This window comes from Oncorhynchus keta, chromosome 34, assembly GCF_023373465.1.
Source record: "Oncorhynchus keta strain PuntledgeMale-10-30-2019 chromosome 34, Oket_V2, whole genome shotgun sequence".
NCBI lineage: Eukaryota > Metazoa > Chordata > Actinopteri > Salmoniformes > Salmonidae > Oncorhynchus > Oncorhynchus keta.
Genome location: NC_068454.1, coordinates 42211134 through 42229395, shown reverse-complemented (window position 1 = coordinate 42229395; position 18262 = coordinate 42211134). Strand labels below are relative to the sequence as shown.

The window sequence follows — 18262 nt, the reverse complement described above, 5'->3', positions numbered from 1 at the left end:
TAGCTAGCTGGTTGATGTTTTACTTTTGCAACCAGGGCAGAGGAAAGCAACATTCATCTCCTAAAATGCTGTTTACATTCATATCAATACTGAATGAAGCACTTAAAAACTTCTTAGGGCCTCAATCTCATTAACAGGATCGATATGACAACAGCCAGTGAAAGTGCAGGTCGCCAAATTCAAAACAACAGAAATCTCATAATTAAAATTCCTCAAACATACATGTATCTTATACCGTTTTAAAGGTAATCTTGTTAATTCCACCACAGTGTCCGATTTCAAATAGGCTTTACGGCGAAAGCACCACAAACGATTGTTAGGTCACCACCAAGCCACAGAAAAACACAGCCATTTTTCCAGCCAAAGATAGGAGTCACAAAAGCATAAATAGATAAAGAGATAAAGAGATAAAATTAATCACTAACCTTTTGATGATCTTTATGTCCAAGTAGCTACTTTTATTAGTGCGTTTAGTACACAAATCCAAACGCTCGTGCAGGTCCAGCCGAACGTCAGACGAAAAGTTCAAAAAGTTATATTATAGGTCATAGAAACATTTCAAACTAAGTATAGAATCGATCTTTAGGATGTTTTTATCATAAATCTTCAATAACGTTCCAACCGGAGAATTCCATTGTCTGTAGAAAAGCCTCGGAATGCAGGTCGCTCTCATGTGATTGCGCGTGACCAGGACCTGGCTCTCTGCCAGACCACTGACTCAAAGAGCTCTCATCCGGCCCCACATCACAGTAGAAGCCTCATTCAAGTTTCTAAAGACTGTAGACATCTAGTGGAAGCCCTAGGAAGTGCAACTTAAACCATATCCCACTGTGTGTTTCGATAGGGCTGAGTTCAAAAACCTCAAACCTCAGATTTCCCTCTTCCTGTTTGGATTTTTTTCTCTGATTTTTGCCTGCCATATGAGTTATGTTATACTCATAGACATCATTCAAACAGTTTTAGAAACTTTAGAGTGTTTTCTATCCAAATGTGCTAATATTTTGCATATATTAGCAACTGGGACTGAGGAGCAGGCCGTTTACTCTGGGCACCTTATTCATCCAAGCTACTCAATACTGCCCCTGCAGCCATAAGAAGGTTTGAGGGACCTCATGGGCACCCTTAACTTTTTCTCTTAATTTAAGGGGGTAAATTCACCTTCATTTTTGTGCAACTGACCTAAAGTTAAGGAAACTTTAAGGAAACTTTTGGACTGCAATGGTGCGATAAGGGGCAGGGGGTGGGGGTGAGAAAAGAGGATCTTACTAGGCCAATCATCTCAAATGAGTCATTGATTGAAAGGGTGGCTGGTGTCTTTGTAATCACTCTACCCTGGTTGCAAAAGGAAAACATCAACCAGTTAGCTAGATCTATAGCTATCTAGCTACTTAGCTAAAAGTTAAGTAAACTTTAAGCAAATGGATGAGGGGAAAAATGTCAATTAAAATGTTTTAGGCAACCGCTGGGATTTCACTTGGACGTCCCCTCCCCCATCATCCACCGCCAGTACCTTAAGCCCCTCCGCTATAGGATTAAGAGATTGTGTTTGTCTTTAACCCTCCCTGCCTTAGGCTTCAACAGGATTTATAATCTGGCATTTATAATATTACATTTTCAGTCCAGAATCAGGTCAGAGATTCTAATCCCTGACCTGACTCACTTTCTCTCGCTCTCTTTCTCTCCCACTAGTGTCATCATGCCATGGAGAAACCAAGCTCGCTTTAAATCTGCTCTGCTGTCAAATGATTGCCGCGTTGCATAATTTAAGACAGGAATACTCAAATCCTTTACAATTTGAGACGTCCTTGAAATGTTTCCTAAATAACATGCAGATTATGGCAAGGATCTGAACAGTCACTGTTCTCCATCACCCGCTTTACCCCTCACCACAATTGAGCCTCCATTAGAGATTTCTGGAAAGCTGTCTAATCAAGGGCCTGTTTGAGTCTCTTGTTCTGGTGGCCAACTAGCACCAGCTTGATTTCAGGTGCCTGTCCATGTATTGAAGTGGCTCAACTGAGAGACGCTATTGTAGACACCATCTGTGTCAAGGGAGGTTTGTCTGCTAGCGTTTTCATTACTGGGCAGTTGTCTTTCTGGACCTCACAGCAATGACCCAGGACCTCGCTGAGAAGGAAATCTCTGGCCCTTTTGTCACTTGTGGGTGTAGGATCTGTGACTAGATTGACCGGTTCCACACTGCCCTTTCAATTTATTGTATTTACCAGAAATTGGGACAGAGCTTCCAATGTTGTGTACCAATTACATTTCATTTTTATTGCAACAAATATATATATTTTTTTATTGCAACATATTTGCACCTGCTATTTGTATTGGGTTAATCAATAATTGACTGAAACATGTTGCCAACCACTCTCCCAACTAGATAATCAAATCAAATGTTATTTGTCACATACACATGGTTAGCAGATGTTAATGCGAGTGTAGGGAAATGCTTGTGCTTCTAGTTCCGACAATGCAGTAGTAGCCAACGAGTAATCTAACCTAACAATTCCACAACTGCTACCTTATACGCACAAGTGTAAAGGGATAAAGAATATGTACATAAAGATGTATGAATGTGTGATGATAAAGAACGTAATAGGGAAGATGCAGTAGAGTAATGTAGGGTATGTAAACATAAAAAGTGGCATTGTTTAAAGTGGCTAGTGATACATGTTTTATTTCCATTATTAAAGTGGCTGGAGTTGAGCCAGTATGTTGGCAGCAGCCACTCAATGTTAGTGGTGGCTGTTTAACAGTCTGATGGCCTTGAAATAGAAGCTGTTTTTCAGTCTCTCGGTCACTGCTTTGATGCACCTGTACTGACCTCGCCTTCTGGATGATAGCGGGGTGAACAGGCAGTGGCTCGGGTGGTTGTTGTCCTTGATGATCTTTATGGCCTTCCTGTGACATCGGGTGGTGTACGTGTCCTGGAGGGCAGGTAGTTTGCCCCCGGTGATGCGTTGTGCAGACCTCACTACCCTCTGGAGAGCCTTACGGTTCTGGGCGGAGCAGTTGCCGTACCAGGTGGTGAAGTTTGTGAGTGCTTTTGGTGACAAGCCAAATTTCTTCAGCCTCCTGAGGTTGAAGAGGTGCTGATGTGACTTCTTCACAATGCTGTCTGTGTGGGTGGACCAATTCAGTTTGTCCGTGATGTGTACGTCGAGGAACTTAAAACTTACTACCCTCTCCACTACTGTCCCGTCGATCTGGATAGGGAGGTGCTCCCTCTGCTGTTTCCTGAAGTCCACTATCGTCTCCTTAGTTTTGTTGACGTTGAGTGTGAGGTTATTTTCCTGACACCACACTCTGAGGGCCCTCACCTCCTCCCTGTAGGCTGTCTCATCGTTGTTGGTAATCAAGCCTACCGCTGTAGTTTCATCTGCAAACTTGATGATTGAGTTGGAGGCGTGGTAGATAATGCGGTCGACATTAGATTGTGAGGAAGTCAGGTGAACAGAAGGACTTGGCTGGCTGCACCGACTCCGATAGTGTCTCTCTTGAGCCATGCTTCCGTGAAGCAAACAACGTTACAGTCTCTGATGTGATATGATATCTTTCACTGCTTTGTTGTTGTTTTTTAAATCTAATTTACAGCACCATGACTTGATTTGTCTTGATTTGCCAGGACTGTTCCCTGATGTGGGCGGCGGCTACTTCCTGCCAAGGCTACAGGGCCAGCTGGGCCTCTTCCTGGCCCTGACAGGATTCCGCCTCAAAGGACGCGATGTCCAGAGAGCAGGAGTTGCCACTCACTTTGTGGAGTCTCAAAAGGTACTGCTGGGCTAAGGGCTGGGCGGAGGGCCGGAGGTCAGGGCTTTAGTGGGGAACCGGGTGCTGAGTCAGTGGGTCCATGGCCAATGTCTGCAGGTGCCAACAAACTCCTGGCACAAAATGGCTGCTCCTTTTTATAGCTGCCATGACACTGTTGGTGTGAGGCTATTATCAGTAGGGACTAGAGTTCATGTAGGACTACAACCTTGAGCGGATGCAGGAGGGCAGCAGGGGTCAGATTTCCTGAATACAAAAACAACATTTTACCTGTGTGTAATACAAATAGTTGTAGCCCCCACTGGGAAAATCATCCTGACCTGAGAGGGTTCCATTTTGGAGAGGTGAAAGTCTTGAATCATGAGTCAAAGTAAAGTCTTGTGGTCAAGATCAAGATGGATCATTCTCTTCCCTCTTTTCCCCCAGATTGCAGCCCTTGAGAAGGAGCTGGTGGACCTGAAAACTCCCTCCATTGAAGACGTCTCCAGAGTGTTGGACTCGTATCAGAAACGGGTAGGTTGCCTGGTTCCTGGCTCCTAACCAACTTTGTAGTATATTGTTTATCCTGAGGCTGCATTTATTTTAGCTGGGGATTATAATAAAGCAAATCTAAGGAAAACACTACCAACGTTTTACCAACACATTGCCTGCGATACTCGCGCATCAAAAACTCTCAAAACATTTCTACTCTCCTTTCTGGGACGGCTACAAGGCCCTCCCTTCAGCAAATCAGTTTTTGACTACGTAGAATGGGATATGTTACGGGTTGCCTCTGAGAATAACATTGACGTATACACTGACACTGTGACGGAGTTCATCAGGAAGTGTATAGGAGATGTTGTTTCCACCTTGACGATTTAAAACCTATCCAAACCAAAAACCGTGGATAGATTGCAGCATTCGCACAAACTGAGAGTGTAAATCACCGCCTTGGTCCCAACCACGGCAACTGGTCCCATGGTGACTGGGAATACGGTTTAGTACAGTCCAGTTATGCCATCCGTAACGTTAAACAAAACGTTAGTACAGAGACAAAGTGGAGTTGCAATTCAACGGCTCAGACACAAGACGTATGTAGCAGGGACTCCAAATAATCATGAATTAAAAAGGGAATACCAGCCACGTCTCAGACACCGTCTTGCTACCAGACAAGCTAAACACCTTCTTCGCCCACTTAGAAGAAAATAAACAGTGCCACCGACGTGGGCCATCACTGCTTCCAAAGGCTGTGAGCTCTCGTTCTCCCTGGCAGATGTGAGTAAGACATTTAGGCGTGTTAACCCTCGCAAGGCTGCCGGCCCAGACGACATCCCTAGCAATGTCAACGGAGCATGCGCAGACCAGCTGGCTGGAGTGTTTACGGACGTATTCAATCTCTCCCTATCCCAGTCTGCTGTCCCCACTTGCTTCAAGATGTACACCATTGTTCCTGTACCCAAGAAAGTGAGGGTAACTGTCATCATGAAGTGCTTTGAGAGGCAAGTTAAGGATCATATCACCTCCACCTTACCCGACACCCTATACCCACTGCAATTTGCATACTGCCCCTATAGAGCCATGGATGACGCAATCATTATAACACTGCACACTGCCCTAACCCATCTGAACAAGAGGAATACCTATGCAAGAATGCTGTTCATAGACCACAGCTCAGACTTCCAACACCACAAGCTCATCATTAAGCTCAGGGTCCTGGGACTGAACCCCGCCCTGTGCAACTGGGTCCTGGACTTCCAGACGGGCCGACCCCAGGGCCCCGTCAGGCAACAACACCTCCACAAAGCTGATCCTCAACACAGGGGCCCCACATGTGCGTGATCAGCCCCCTCCAGTACTCCCTGTTCACCCATGACTGCGTGGCCACGCTCGTCTCCAACTCAATCATTGTTAGATATTACTGCACTGTTGGAGCCAAGCACACAAGCATTTTGCTACCATTACATTTGATTTGATTGCTTTTTTCCATTTTGTGTAAATGTTCTGCTTCATACTAATTGGGTTGTTAGTCATGTCTATTTAGGATCTACTGTGTGTGTGTGTGTGTGTGTGTGTTCACGCTCCATTGGTCTATGCCTTGGTTTGGTGTGTTCAGGAATAGGGTTTTTATAGCCCCCAATATGGGTTTATACAGAGGTAATATGAACTTGGACCTGCATTAAGCCGGTGGAGTTGGAACACAACAATATGTGGGGCGTAGTGTTGTGCCAACTGGCCTGTGATTTCCCAAAGTGTAACTGGAATTAATTGGAAACGCCAGCAATATCTGCATTGCCAGTCCTTAACATTGTAATACACTCCCAAGAGAAAGAATGTGAAAACGAGAAAGTGTATGTATGTGTTTAACTAGCATCCACGAATTCTGTCCACAGAGCAGTCTGGATGCAGAGAAGCCATTTGTCCTTGAGCAGCACATAGACGTGATTGATAAGTAAGTCCTCCACAGCCTCCATTCTTTTCCCCCCCCTAGGTGGTCTAACCGATGAAGCCATGAGCCACACAATTTAGAAACGGGTTGGGTGAGGGTCAGAGAAGTGTATGCAGCTTTTAACTTGCTAGCTATAATACAGTGTATTGGAGAGAACAAAGTCCCAGATGGTATTAAAAACGTGTGCGACGTCTCCAGTGTCTTCACGCTGATGAATGATTCCTGCCAACGCTGTCCTTGTTTTACCGCTGGCTTATGCACCTCTGCTTGTGTGCTCTCACACACACACACACACACACACACACACACACACACACACACACACACACACACACACACACACACACAGATGAAACCCAGCTCTTTGAAAGCATGTCCCCGTTACAGAGCGTAGCCGCGTAGCCATATTTATTGTAATAACACACTGGCAAGCCAGGTTGCGTTCCCTCCCTTACCAAACAGCTACAGAACATTTCCTTAGCACTAATTACTTTTCTCTGTGATTTACAATATGTGTCCATGTGTGACAGAGGCACACTCTGGCCTAGAAGACATTGGGCCGTGGTGTAACCCACAGCCCTTGGAGCAGTACATAAGCCTGAGTCACAGTAGGCCAACTGTTATTAGCATTAAACGCTTCTCTCTGTTAGTTGTCCTGTGGTAGCTTGACGCCAGTGTTCTTTAATCCTGGTTCTAGGTACCCGCAGGGTGTGCCGGCTTTTGTTCCAGCCCAGCTCTAAATGATGTCACACGTGATTCATCTAATCAAGGGCTCGATAAAGACTGGTGTCGGATATTTTAGTACTGGGCTAGAACAAAAGCACACTGCACAACAAATGGTTCTTTTACATTGAGCATTGGCGCCAATGATTTATATATACACTAGATGACTGACTGACTGACTTGGGTTTAAAGCCACAGCACCTCCATCTTGGCACTCCTCCACCGTTGTAAAATAAAATATTTCGGAAGCTATAGAAATGCATTTATTGATGTCACATTTTGTTAAACCAAATGTATTCTATTACAGACCCCTTAATGCATAATTTTAAATTATGTGAGCTAAACGTCAAAATATAAAATGCAAAAATGTAACATTTTCTTAAAGCATACTTTTTTTTTTAAAGTACTAATGTTACTTTCCCCACATCAACAACAAACACTTAAATACTGTAGAATGCCATTAATTCCTATGGAGGACTGTTTCATCTGAGGAGTACCAGTATGGCTGACCGTTGGCTTCAAAGCCTCTCATTGGCCAATACATAGCATCAGCAATCCAGGGTTTATATACATCATTGATTGGTGCACTGCTAACACTGTTAGGGGCCTGCAGCACAGAGAGAGAGAGAGAGAGAGAGAGAGAGCGCGCGCTTCCTTTTGAGCTGAGAAAGAGATCGCCTCCAGTCGCTATTTATATGCCCTCTTATCGAGTACACCCTTCATTTTTACTTATCATCATCACTGGCCCTGTCTACCGTATGTGTTTGTTATGAACCGCTGTTGTGTAATGTAGGCTATTTTTTACACTTGTCCTGGGCTGTTTGCTGTTTTACTGACACACATACTCCTTCTAATGTCTCTCAGGATGATTGATGTGATGTTTAACTGTAGACTATTAAGGCACACTAGGTATTATAACATTGGTCCCGTGCCAAGAAAGTGCATATTTCATTAAAATGGCTTTTTCAGTGAGTAGTTGCATTGCTTTAAACATTTTGCACATAATGAAATGAGAGTGACCCCAACACATGCAGGTGCCGACATACGCTAGGTCAGTGTTTTCCCTACTCCAGTCCTCAAATACCCCCAACAGCACACATTTTAGTTGTAGGCCTGGACAAACACACCTGATTCAGTTTGTTAGCAATTGAGGTTATTCTTCAATTCTTAGATTTATTTGAGTTAGACAAATCATAGGTGCTATGCTGAAATGTAGACGTTCAGTCTCCCCTGTCCTTCAGTTCTTTCCCCACAGAACAAAGGACAGGATGCCGCTTATACCCCCCAGCCTGGGTTTAACAAATCAAATGTCCTTGCAGGACAACTTGGCCAATGGTCAAATAACAAGTATCCCATTGGTCGTTAATCCTAGTCCTCTCATCCCCTGTGTTGTGTATTTATCTTCCAAATATTATTACAAACTTGTCAACTAATCAGGCGAGTTTGTCAGGGGCAACAACAACAAATCTATCAAATATTATTTGTCACATGCTTCGTAAGCAACAGGCGTAGACTAACAGTGATATTATTCCAACAATGCAGAATTGAAGATAATATATTTAAAAAAAATATATATATATAAGTAGTGACACGAGGAATAAATGCACAGTGAATAACAAAAACAAGTCAAATGACATGGCTATATACAGGTAGTACCAGTACTGAGTCTATGTGCAGGGATACGAGGTAATTGAGGTAGCCATGTACATGTAAACTACATGACCAAAAGTATGTGGAGACCTGCTTGTCGAACGTCTCATTCCAAAATCATTGGCATTAAACTAGATGCTGGAACATTGCTGCGGGGACTTGCTTCCATTCAGCCACGATTATTAGTGATGATGTCGGGCACTGATGTTGGCCGATTTTAGGCTAGGCTCACAGTCAGCGTTACAATTCATCCCAAAGGTGTTTGATAGGGTTGAGGTCAGGGCTCTGTGCCGTCCAGTCAAGTTCTTCTACACCGATCTCGATAAACCATTTGTGACCCGTTTCCGGAAACTAGGCATATGTCGCGGGTCACTACTTCACAGGATAGCCATTTGAACGATAACTTTGTTTTATTTTTATCAAAATGTGTTTTTTTTGGCAGAATGCCTTCTCGAACATGTGAACTTTCATGAGCCTTAATAACAAACTTGTATGCCATCTGTAAATTCGAATCAAATTGTTAAATTACGAGCCTAGTTGGTTTAGCCACAGAAAAAGTAAGCAACCTTCCCGTTAGCCATTGATTGGCTGAGATAATGAGTGGGCTGGACATGCCGAGAGATGAGTTTGGATTGGTCTGCCATATTAGCACGCTTCTGTCGATTTGAGCTGGTCAGTATGTCCTTATTAATGCGTTTAAAAAATTAATTTTTTTTTTTAATTCTGTAGGAAAACTGCATATGTGTTTCTCTCCACTTTCTGGAGGACCTAATTTTGAAATAGTTGGAATTCGAGTATGATAGCTAAGTAGATGGCGCAAACTCCAGATTGCATCTTCAAACTAAGGGCAAACATGGCATCCGACAGGAGACGCGTCCATCCATGAATGATGTGTACGGTTACATTTTCAGATATTACACATTTCTAATTTTGACAAAGTGGTTTCATTTCAAGTTAAAGTGTACTGTTAGCTAGCTAACTTTAGCTGGCTGGCTCGCTAGCTAACGTTACATTTCAGTCTGGCAATCTACTCAGATTTCAGAGCACTCTTGTCTGAGTGTACCAGACCGCAGAATAACTGATGAATTTACGAACGCTCAACACCTGTTGAATATAACCGGTGTCAGTAAACGTTGTCAAAAAAGTGTAATTAAATTGTTGCCAGCAGCACAGTTAGTCATCAACGCTCTGGATAACATGAAAACAGCCTAACCAGCTCTGCTAGGGCGAGTAAAATGGTCAGAGTGGGGTGTTCTCTCATTGTGTCTGGAAGTAGCTAGCAAGCTAGCCAATGTTAGCCAGTTAGCTTCGGTGCTTGACTGCCGTTGTGAGGTCAGACCGTTCGGATCAACCCTACTCGCCGGCCAGAGCGTCCAGTGTGCGCTCTGCACGCTCCGAGAGCGAAACACTGTCCATTCGTAAATTCACAATCTGACAGCACAGTTGTAGTCACCAACACTCTGGATAACATAACAGCCTAACCAGCTCTGCTTGCACGAGTAATGTTCAGTGAGACGTTCTCTCATTTGTGTCTGGAAGTAGCTAGCATGTTAGCTTGGATGCTTGACTGCTGCTGTTAGTACAGAATGCTCGGATCAACCCTTAAATATATGGGGCTAAAGCTTAAGAGGGTGTGAACAATGCTGAATGGGTGCAGACAAAGAGGGGTCTCCAGTAGTGGTACCAAAACATTCAAAGGCCATTTTCTCAAAAGTGAGAAAGTTTACATTTCAAAGCAGAATTACTTTCCCATTGTTCCTCAACTGTAGTGTATGATATACCCTTTTGTAGCCCTGAGTCTCTACTTTTATCCAATGTTAAAAAACACCATTTCAAATGTTGCTATATAAGACCGATTTGACACAGTCAGTCACATTTCTGTATGGACCTTGCTTTGTGCACGGGGGCATTGTCATGCTGAAACAGGAAAGGCCTTCCCCAAACTGTTTCCACAAAGTTGGAAGCACAGAATCGTCTAGAATATCATTGTATGCTGTAGTGTTAAGATTTCCCTTCACTGGAACGAAGGGGCCTAGCACAAACCATGAAAAACATCCCCAGACCCTTATTCCTGTTCCACCAAACTTTACAGTTGGCGCTATGCATTGAGGCAGGTAGCATTCTTGGAGTCGTGTTAGGCCACACAGTCGTGGGTGAACAGGGAGTACAGGAGGGGACTACACACACCACCCCCGACGGGCCCCCGTGTTGACAATCTGTTTTCGGTCATAGGAAATGATGGCGGAGACATTATGTACAAAAAAGTTTAGATCAGCTTAAAAGAACACACAAAATAGCAGAATTGGTCAGGAGCCTGTAAGATTGCTGCTATCCACTGCAGCGCCATCTTACATGATGGTTGGGGGTACTTGAGGACTGGAGTCGGGGGAAACACGGCACTAGGTAATGAGTTCAGATGGCGGAGTGAGTGAAGTTAGGGAAAGGGCATTTGGGAGCTATAGATAGAGAGGTAGGGCTGTGAATTCCATGTGCAGCCCCTCACAACACCAAATGAGTGAGTGCCTTGTGTGTGTGTGTGTGTGTGTGTGTGTGTGTGTGTCTATCTGGGTGTGCACGTGTGTATTCAGCCATATGTACTTCAACTGACCATGTCTCATCCCTGTATTCCTGCGGCCCTTAGGCTATTCCAGTCCAACAGCGTGGAGGGGATTGTACACAACCTAAAGACAGACGGCTCTCCATTCGCCCAGAAACAAGCTGAGGTGGGTCCAGCCTCAAGCTAGTTAGCCTCACCGCGACCTCCATTCCCATCTCCCACACATACGCTAACTGGAGGTAAGGTGGGAGCTTTGGCTAGCAGAGAGAGGGGCTATAGAGGAACTAAATCTGTCGCTATGTACAAATGTCTATGGACTATGTTCTAAATTAGAGCGTTGGGCCAGTAAACAAAAGGTTGCTGGATCAAATCCCCGAGCTGACAAGGTAAACATCTGTCATTGTGCCCCTGAACAAGGCAGTTAACCCACTGTTCCCCGTGCGTCGAAGGCGTTGATGTCGATTAAGGCAGCCCCCCCCACACCTCTGATTCAGAGGGTTAAATGCGGAAGACGCATTTCAGTCGAAAGCATTCAGTTGTACGACTGACTAGGGATCTTCCTTTCCTAAATGATTTCCTCTCATCTTCTCCTTCTCAATGTGAATGAAACCCAGCTAGCCAGCCAATCTGACGTCATCTGAGAGTGTGAGAACATAACCCAGGCCGTTAGTCCAACATTCATGGCTCTGCTAACGGTAGTAATTGTCACTCTGTAAGCCCTTAATATGGTTAAGCTTACCACATTGGCTCAATGGAAGGCTCTAAAAAAACACCCTAAATAAGGATGATGACCTGACCGGACAGTCCCATCGGCAGTCTGACATTGGGTCAGAAATGCCCAATCTCTCCCAACTGTCCAAAGTCCCCTGTTGGGCAAACACTTGCCATGGCACAACCTTATCCTGAATGATAAATACCTCCTTTAATAGTGCCAAAAGCCAAGCTGTCCTTGTTTGATTGGAAGCTAAATGCTCTGTAAACCTGGATGCCGTGTGAGAGAGATGTGCACAAGGATTGCGACACATTTCCATGTTGCCTGAAATGACATTGTACGGTGTTTGCCATCCCTGTTGCCGTGTGATCACAAGTGCAGATTCAGTGTGGAGAAAACTGATACCATCGCCTCATAATGCGCAGTGTCTACACACGTTTTATCACAGATGGTGTCGTTAATGAGATGGGATGTGCTTGATCGTAAACATGCCTGAATCCAGCTGGTGTATGAGTTGGGAGGAAGACACTGGTTATGTAAAACAGGAAATGGGCCCGCTCTTCTTGAAAGAGAGCGATGATAATGAAGCAACTCTTCTTATGAAGCTGGATGTTGTAACTGCTGAGTGGAAAGTGCAGCAATTGGTATAGTCCTGTCCATAAGCACAAACGTTTCCCTATTGGTTCAAGGGCACTAATAAGAGAAAAATAGTTAAAGTATCTATGCAGGCTTTGGAGGGAATTCCTGAAATGCCCTGATTTCGTCACTGCCAATTATGGTACGAGAGTTACACTAATCAATGCAATGGCAGTAATTGTGGGTGACTACAATGATATAGGGCTACTCACAATATCACATGAAAGAATTGCTAGTGTATTGAACATTAGGTTCTGCTGGCTAATAACTACCTGGGCTACAGCTAAGCAGTTTTTCTTTGTATTTGTGAATTTCACAGACCCTCGCCAAGATGTCTCCCACATCGCTGAAGATAACCTTCAAGCAGCTGCAGGCCGGAGGCACCATGACTTTGCAGGAGGTTCTGGTGATGGAGTACAGACTCAGTCAGGCCTGCATGGTGGTATGTGCTGAAAGGCCCCAGGCCTTTAATACTACTTCCTGTTCCCCGTCACATTTGATTTACTTTATCTTAGTTTAAATGTTTTTCCATCCGAAGGTAATGTAATTTACTAATTTACTGGGTTTTGAATAGGATAGACCCTAAACAGCTCCTGGTATATATTAGTGGTATTCTTAGTTTAAAGCATGTATGTGTGTCAGGATTTCTGATTCTTGTTGTTTTGCAGAAGGGCAGTGACTTCTACGAGGGCGTGAGGGCAGGTAAGGAGTTTGACTCTTGCAAAACACATAAATAAATCCCTTTTGAGATTTTACAGATTGACCTCTTATTTCTGTACAATGATATTGAGTACTAATTGGCAAAAACTGCTCCACGTCCCTTTTGAATTTCTGTGTTATTAGGCCGTTTCTGTCAGTATGCAATTCATTTTATTTTTTGCTTTGTGTTCCTAGTGCTGGTTGACAAGGACCACAGCCCCAAGTGGAGTCCATCCACACTGAAGGAGGTCTCAGAACAGAGTGTGGAGAACTGCTTCTCGTCTCTGGGGGACCGTGACCTCAAGCTGTAAGGACACCTCAATAGAATAGAACAAGGGGTCAAGGGACATCACTACCCGCTCATGAGGCCTTCTCATAGGAAGCGTCCTAGTTGCCTAAATGTGTTTCCTTCCCTTGTATCCTTTCCTTCATGGCCACTCATCAGAGTCCATATTCTCACTGAGAGCTTTATCGTTGAGATAAGCCACCACCTTCACCCATCAGTGGTCATATAGTCGGAGAGGAGACAAAGAAAGGAAGCTACTCTAGAGTAGTCGGTCACAGCCATCAGACATGGTATGCCAGTCACTGTGGCCTATCACAACAGCAGGACTTTGGCAAGACCACACCCCAGTGCTGTGCCCATTTTGCAATGCATTTTTAAACTAATTGAACGGACTCTTCAAGTATGACTTCTCAAAAGCTAGCATCAGGCTAAAAGGCTGAAGTTTGATGGATACCAGACCAGTTATATAGACATTGAGTCAGACGATATGTACAGTATCTCCATTGTGCTGGTGTACAGTATTATTTGCAAAGACCAATATTTCTCGGTACAGTTGGCGGTGCCAAGAAACAAATGTTTGTTTCGGTGAGTAGCTGGGTAAGGAAGAGGTTCTGTCCTGTTTGAAGTGTCATATAACTTGGGAGAGTACTGTCAGGTGGTTATTATGGCCCTTGTTGAGTGTCATAATGTCCTGTTTATGAGTGTCTTTCAGTCAGTCTGTCTCTCCAGTACATTTCCTATGGATTCAATCAAATGCACATTGCTGGAAGCCCGGACTGGGAAAACACCATGTTAAAATATACAGACGAATTTCTACCTAATTTGGATTTTTATGATTTTGCAGTGCTTTGTCATTTTTCTGCAGTGTGTCTTCGACTGAATCTGGCCTTTTTGCGTTTCTCTGTACCCTGCTCAAATCATTGATTATATGAAATCCCATTCGCAGCACTCAAACCCTCAGCACACAGTTAAGAGCTCTTACAGGCTCCGAGAGATAAATTAGGTCAGTGGCTGAAAGACCCACCACAAAGTTTGCGAAGTAAACAATGAACCAGCGTAAACACTCTCCTACAGTACACAGGCTCAGTAATTATCTTGGCTTCAGCTTTTATGGTTTAGGATTTGCCCTTCAAAAGTCACCAGCCAGGTGTCATTCTTAATGCCTTTTAGCTTTGTCATGAAGCTGGAGTGATCACTCGGGGTTGCATTTTTCATTGCATTACTGTATGGCAAAGGCCAGAAGTTCTCAATTCATTGTGCGCTCTTCAGTATACAATTCAATGGATACAATTTCCCAACTAATAGCTGTAAAAAATCTCTTGTATAATAAATATGTTGATAAAGATGTGTATGGAAACCTGATTTGTAAAAATTGTCATTTGATTTAATTGTTTGAAGTCATCGTTGATAAAAGCATAATTATGTTGTGCCTGCCTATGTAACCACACAGAACAAAAATATAAATGGAAAGTGCGGGTCCCATGTTTCGTGAGCTGAAATAAAAGATCACAAATGTTCCAAACGCACAAAAAGCTTATTTCTCTAAAATATTGTGTACAAATTTGTTTACATGCATGTTAGTGAGCATTGTGTCCATTGTGTCCTTTCTCAAGATAATCCATCTACATGACAGGTGTGGCATATCAAGAAGCTGATTATTACACAGGTGCACCTTGTGTTGTGGACAATAAAAGGCCACTCTAAAATGTGCACTTTTATCATGCAACACAATGTCTCAACACAGGTGTCTCAAGTTTTGAGGGAACGTGCATGCTGACTGCAGGAATGTCCAACTGAAGGGTCTCCCAAGTGGTGCAGCGGCCTAAGGCACTGCATCGAGGTAAGTCACTACAGACCAGTGTTCGATACTAGGCTGTTTCAGCCAGCCACGACCGGGAGACCCATGAGGCGGCGCACAATTGGCCCAGCATCATCCGGGTTAGGGGAGGGTTTGGCCTGCCAGGATGTCTTTGTCCCATCGTGCTCTAACAACTTGTTGTGGCGGGCCGGGCGCATGCACACTGACTTCGGTCACCAGCTATACGTTGTTTCATAGAACGCATGGCTCTCGACCTTCGCCTCTCCCGAGTCCATATGGGAGTTGCAGCGATGGGAGAAGACTGTAACTACCAATTTGGATATCACGAAAAAGGTGTAAAAAAGTATTAAAAGGAATGTTCACCGGAGCTGTTTCCAGAGAATTGAATCATTTTAGAGAATTTGGCAATACGTCCAACCGGCCTCACCCACAGACCACTTGTAACCACTCCAGCCCAGGACCTCCACATCCGGCTTCTTCACCTGTTGGATCATCAAAGGGGGAGGGCTGGATGATGAGGATTTCTGTCTGTAATTAGGCCCTTTTGTGGGGAAAAACACTATCTGATTGGCTGGGCCTGGCTCCCCAATGGGTGGGCCTATGCCCTCCCAGGCTGACCCATGGCTGCACCCCTGCCTAGTCATGTGAAATCCATAGATTAGGGACTAATTTATTTATTTCAATTGACTGATTTCCTTATATGAACTGTAACAGCAAAATCGTAGAAATTGTTGCGTTTATATTTGAGTATTAATTACCTAGGGACGCTTACTGTAAAATGAGACCCAGTTGGATATTCCATTTCTAAAGTGGAATGTTTATTTTTTATTTTTTAAATGTTCACCTTTATTTAACCAGGTAAACCAGTTGAGAAGAAGTTCTCATTTGCAACTGCGACCTGGCCAAGATAAAGCATAGCAATAAACAAAACATACAGTCAATAATACAGTAGAGAAAAGTCTATATACAGTGTTAAACATCAGCTTTGAATACAAAGCCTGTCGCGTTGAGCTCCTGAAGCAGGGTTCCCCAAATATTATTTGTCCCGCCAAAGCCCCCCAAATGAATTATGAATATTTCAATGCAATGTCCCAAGAAAAATGTGACACTACCTAAATAATGCAAAAGTTACATTTGAACATAATGAGGAGGCCAAATGCAGGAGACCATTTTGTTGTTCTGAAACAAAAAGCTGCAACTGCAGCGCAATCAATAGGTGAACAGCGCCTGGTGCTGAAAATATAGCTAACTTGTTATGCAAGTGGAACCCAGCAACAGATGTAGAATAACTACACCAGTTGAGTAATTCATTTCAACAATAATATTAATTTTAATTTGACTTAACAAATTTGACTTTAATTTCACTTAACACCTTAAATAAAGGTTAAATAAATAAAAAAAACAAGAGGGTTTAATTGGAGTATATTTCCTCCGAGCCAAGATCTACATAAAATAACTTAGCCTACCTCAGCCAGTTATGTGACTTAAAAGCATCTTTCTCGCAGCCTAGTAGGACCTTTTTTATTTAATTTATTAGGCCTACTTCAAATTGCAACTGGCCAAAAAGGTAGCATTCTACATAAAACAATAATTTAAAGAAAAAAAAGGCAAAGTCTGTCTGAATGTCTGTATCGGGAGTCTCGGCATAACCTGCTCCTGTTACAAAATGATCAGAAAATACTGTCAGCATGAGCCCTAAAATAGCCATGAATAAGCACTAACAATAATAATCACAATAATGTTAGTAGCCTATATGACTTTTTATTAAGTACAAAGTTACTGTTTTCCTATGAGCTTGCTACCCAAAACACGCACAAGGCCTCGGCACTCCTGAGTGCATCCGATTTGTCTCGACGTCTGGAATTCAATCAGCTCAGTTAGAATTGCAGCCTCATCCAGCGAGGGCATCGTTTTCTTAGCGAGGGAGGAGAATTATCCACCTGGGCGGACTGTGAAAGGATCACATACAAACGCAATGATATCCTTGGGCCCGCTGTTGTAATTCATCTGGTGGAGAAGTTGTCCCTCAGGTGCTTGATGAAATCTTCCATCACCTCTGAAAATGCTGTGGCCTGGTCCCTCTGCCTGTCGTTTCTTCAGTGTGATGAAGTGCAGTAGCCTTTCGGATGAACTCGAGCTTCCTAGTAAAGGCCTCAACTTTTCCCACCGTGTCCACGACTGTTGTCCCTCTTCCTTGTAATTGCAGATTTAACCAGTATAAGTGACAGAATATGTCAGCCAAAAACAAGCAACATTAGAGAGGAATTCCTTTAATTTCCAGAATACGAAGGTGGTCACTGCCCTTATTTAGCTTTTTCTGAGAAAATCCACAACCTGGTCATTTTATTATTACTTTTTATTTTAGCCTTGGTTAATATTTTCTTCTTCTTGAACTGCACTGTTGGTTAAGGGCTTGTAAATAAGCATTTCACGGTAAAGTCTCCACTTGTATTAGGCGCATGTGGCAAACAAGGTTTGATTTGATTTGGTCATCATGGGTGGCCTCCTCTGATTCTGTCACAAGCGTGTGGAAAAGACAGTGTGAGGTGCCTGACGTCCCCCTGATAAAGTTGATCATGAGTATGACTTTATCCATCCCATCTTTCAGCTCAGCGTTTAGTCTGGCACACAGCACACACTCTGATGGATGAGACAATGCAAGCCATTCATTTTTTGGGGGCGATTTCCTTCAACCTGCTGACCAGGCCTCTGTGTCTGACCACCACAGCAGGAGCCCCTTCAAGTAAACACAAAGTTGACGTTTTCGAAATGACAGGCCATGCTGCGTAAACAATTCCTCCAGCTTTGTGAATAGGATGTCCCTGGTGGTGTGTCCTTCGAAGGGGAATCAGTGCCAGTAGCTCTTCTTTAAAGTTATTTCCATGAAAATAACAGACATACAGTGGCAAGAAAAAGTATGTGAACCCTTTGGAATGACCTGGATTTCTGCGTAAATTGGTCATCAAATTTGATCTGATCTT

The 18262-nt window shown here is 43.6% G+C and overlaps 1 protein-coding gene across 1 annotated transcript in view; it reads left to right on the top strand.

The window, feature by feature from the left end:
• The window catches only part of LOC118367165 (3-hydroxyisobutyryl-CoA hydrolase, mitochondrial), a 44350-nt gene extending 29526 nt beyond the window's left edge, over positions 1–14824 (top strand). The window contains exons 8-14 of the mRNA XM_035750270.2: positions 3632–3777; positions 4201–4287; positions 6144–6202; positions 11214–11295; positions 12797–12919; positions 13146–13179; positions 13372–14824. Coding sequence (XP_035606163.1) covers positions 3632–3777; positions 4201–4287; positions 6144–6202; positions 11214–11295; positions 12797–12919; positions 13146–13179; positions 13372–13487 — 647 coding nt within the window. The 3' untranslated portion in view covers positions 13488–14824. The remainder of the gene's footprint in view (positions 1–3631; positions 3778–4200; positions 4288–6143; positions 6203–11213; positions 11296–12796; positions 12920–13145; positions 13180–13371) is intronic.
• Positions 14825–18262: the final 3438 nt, after the last annotated feature.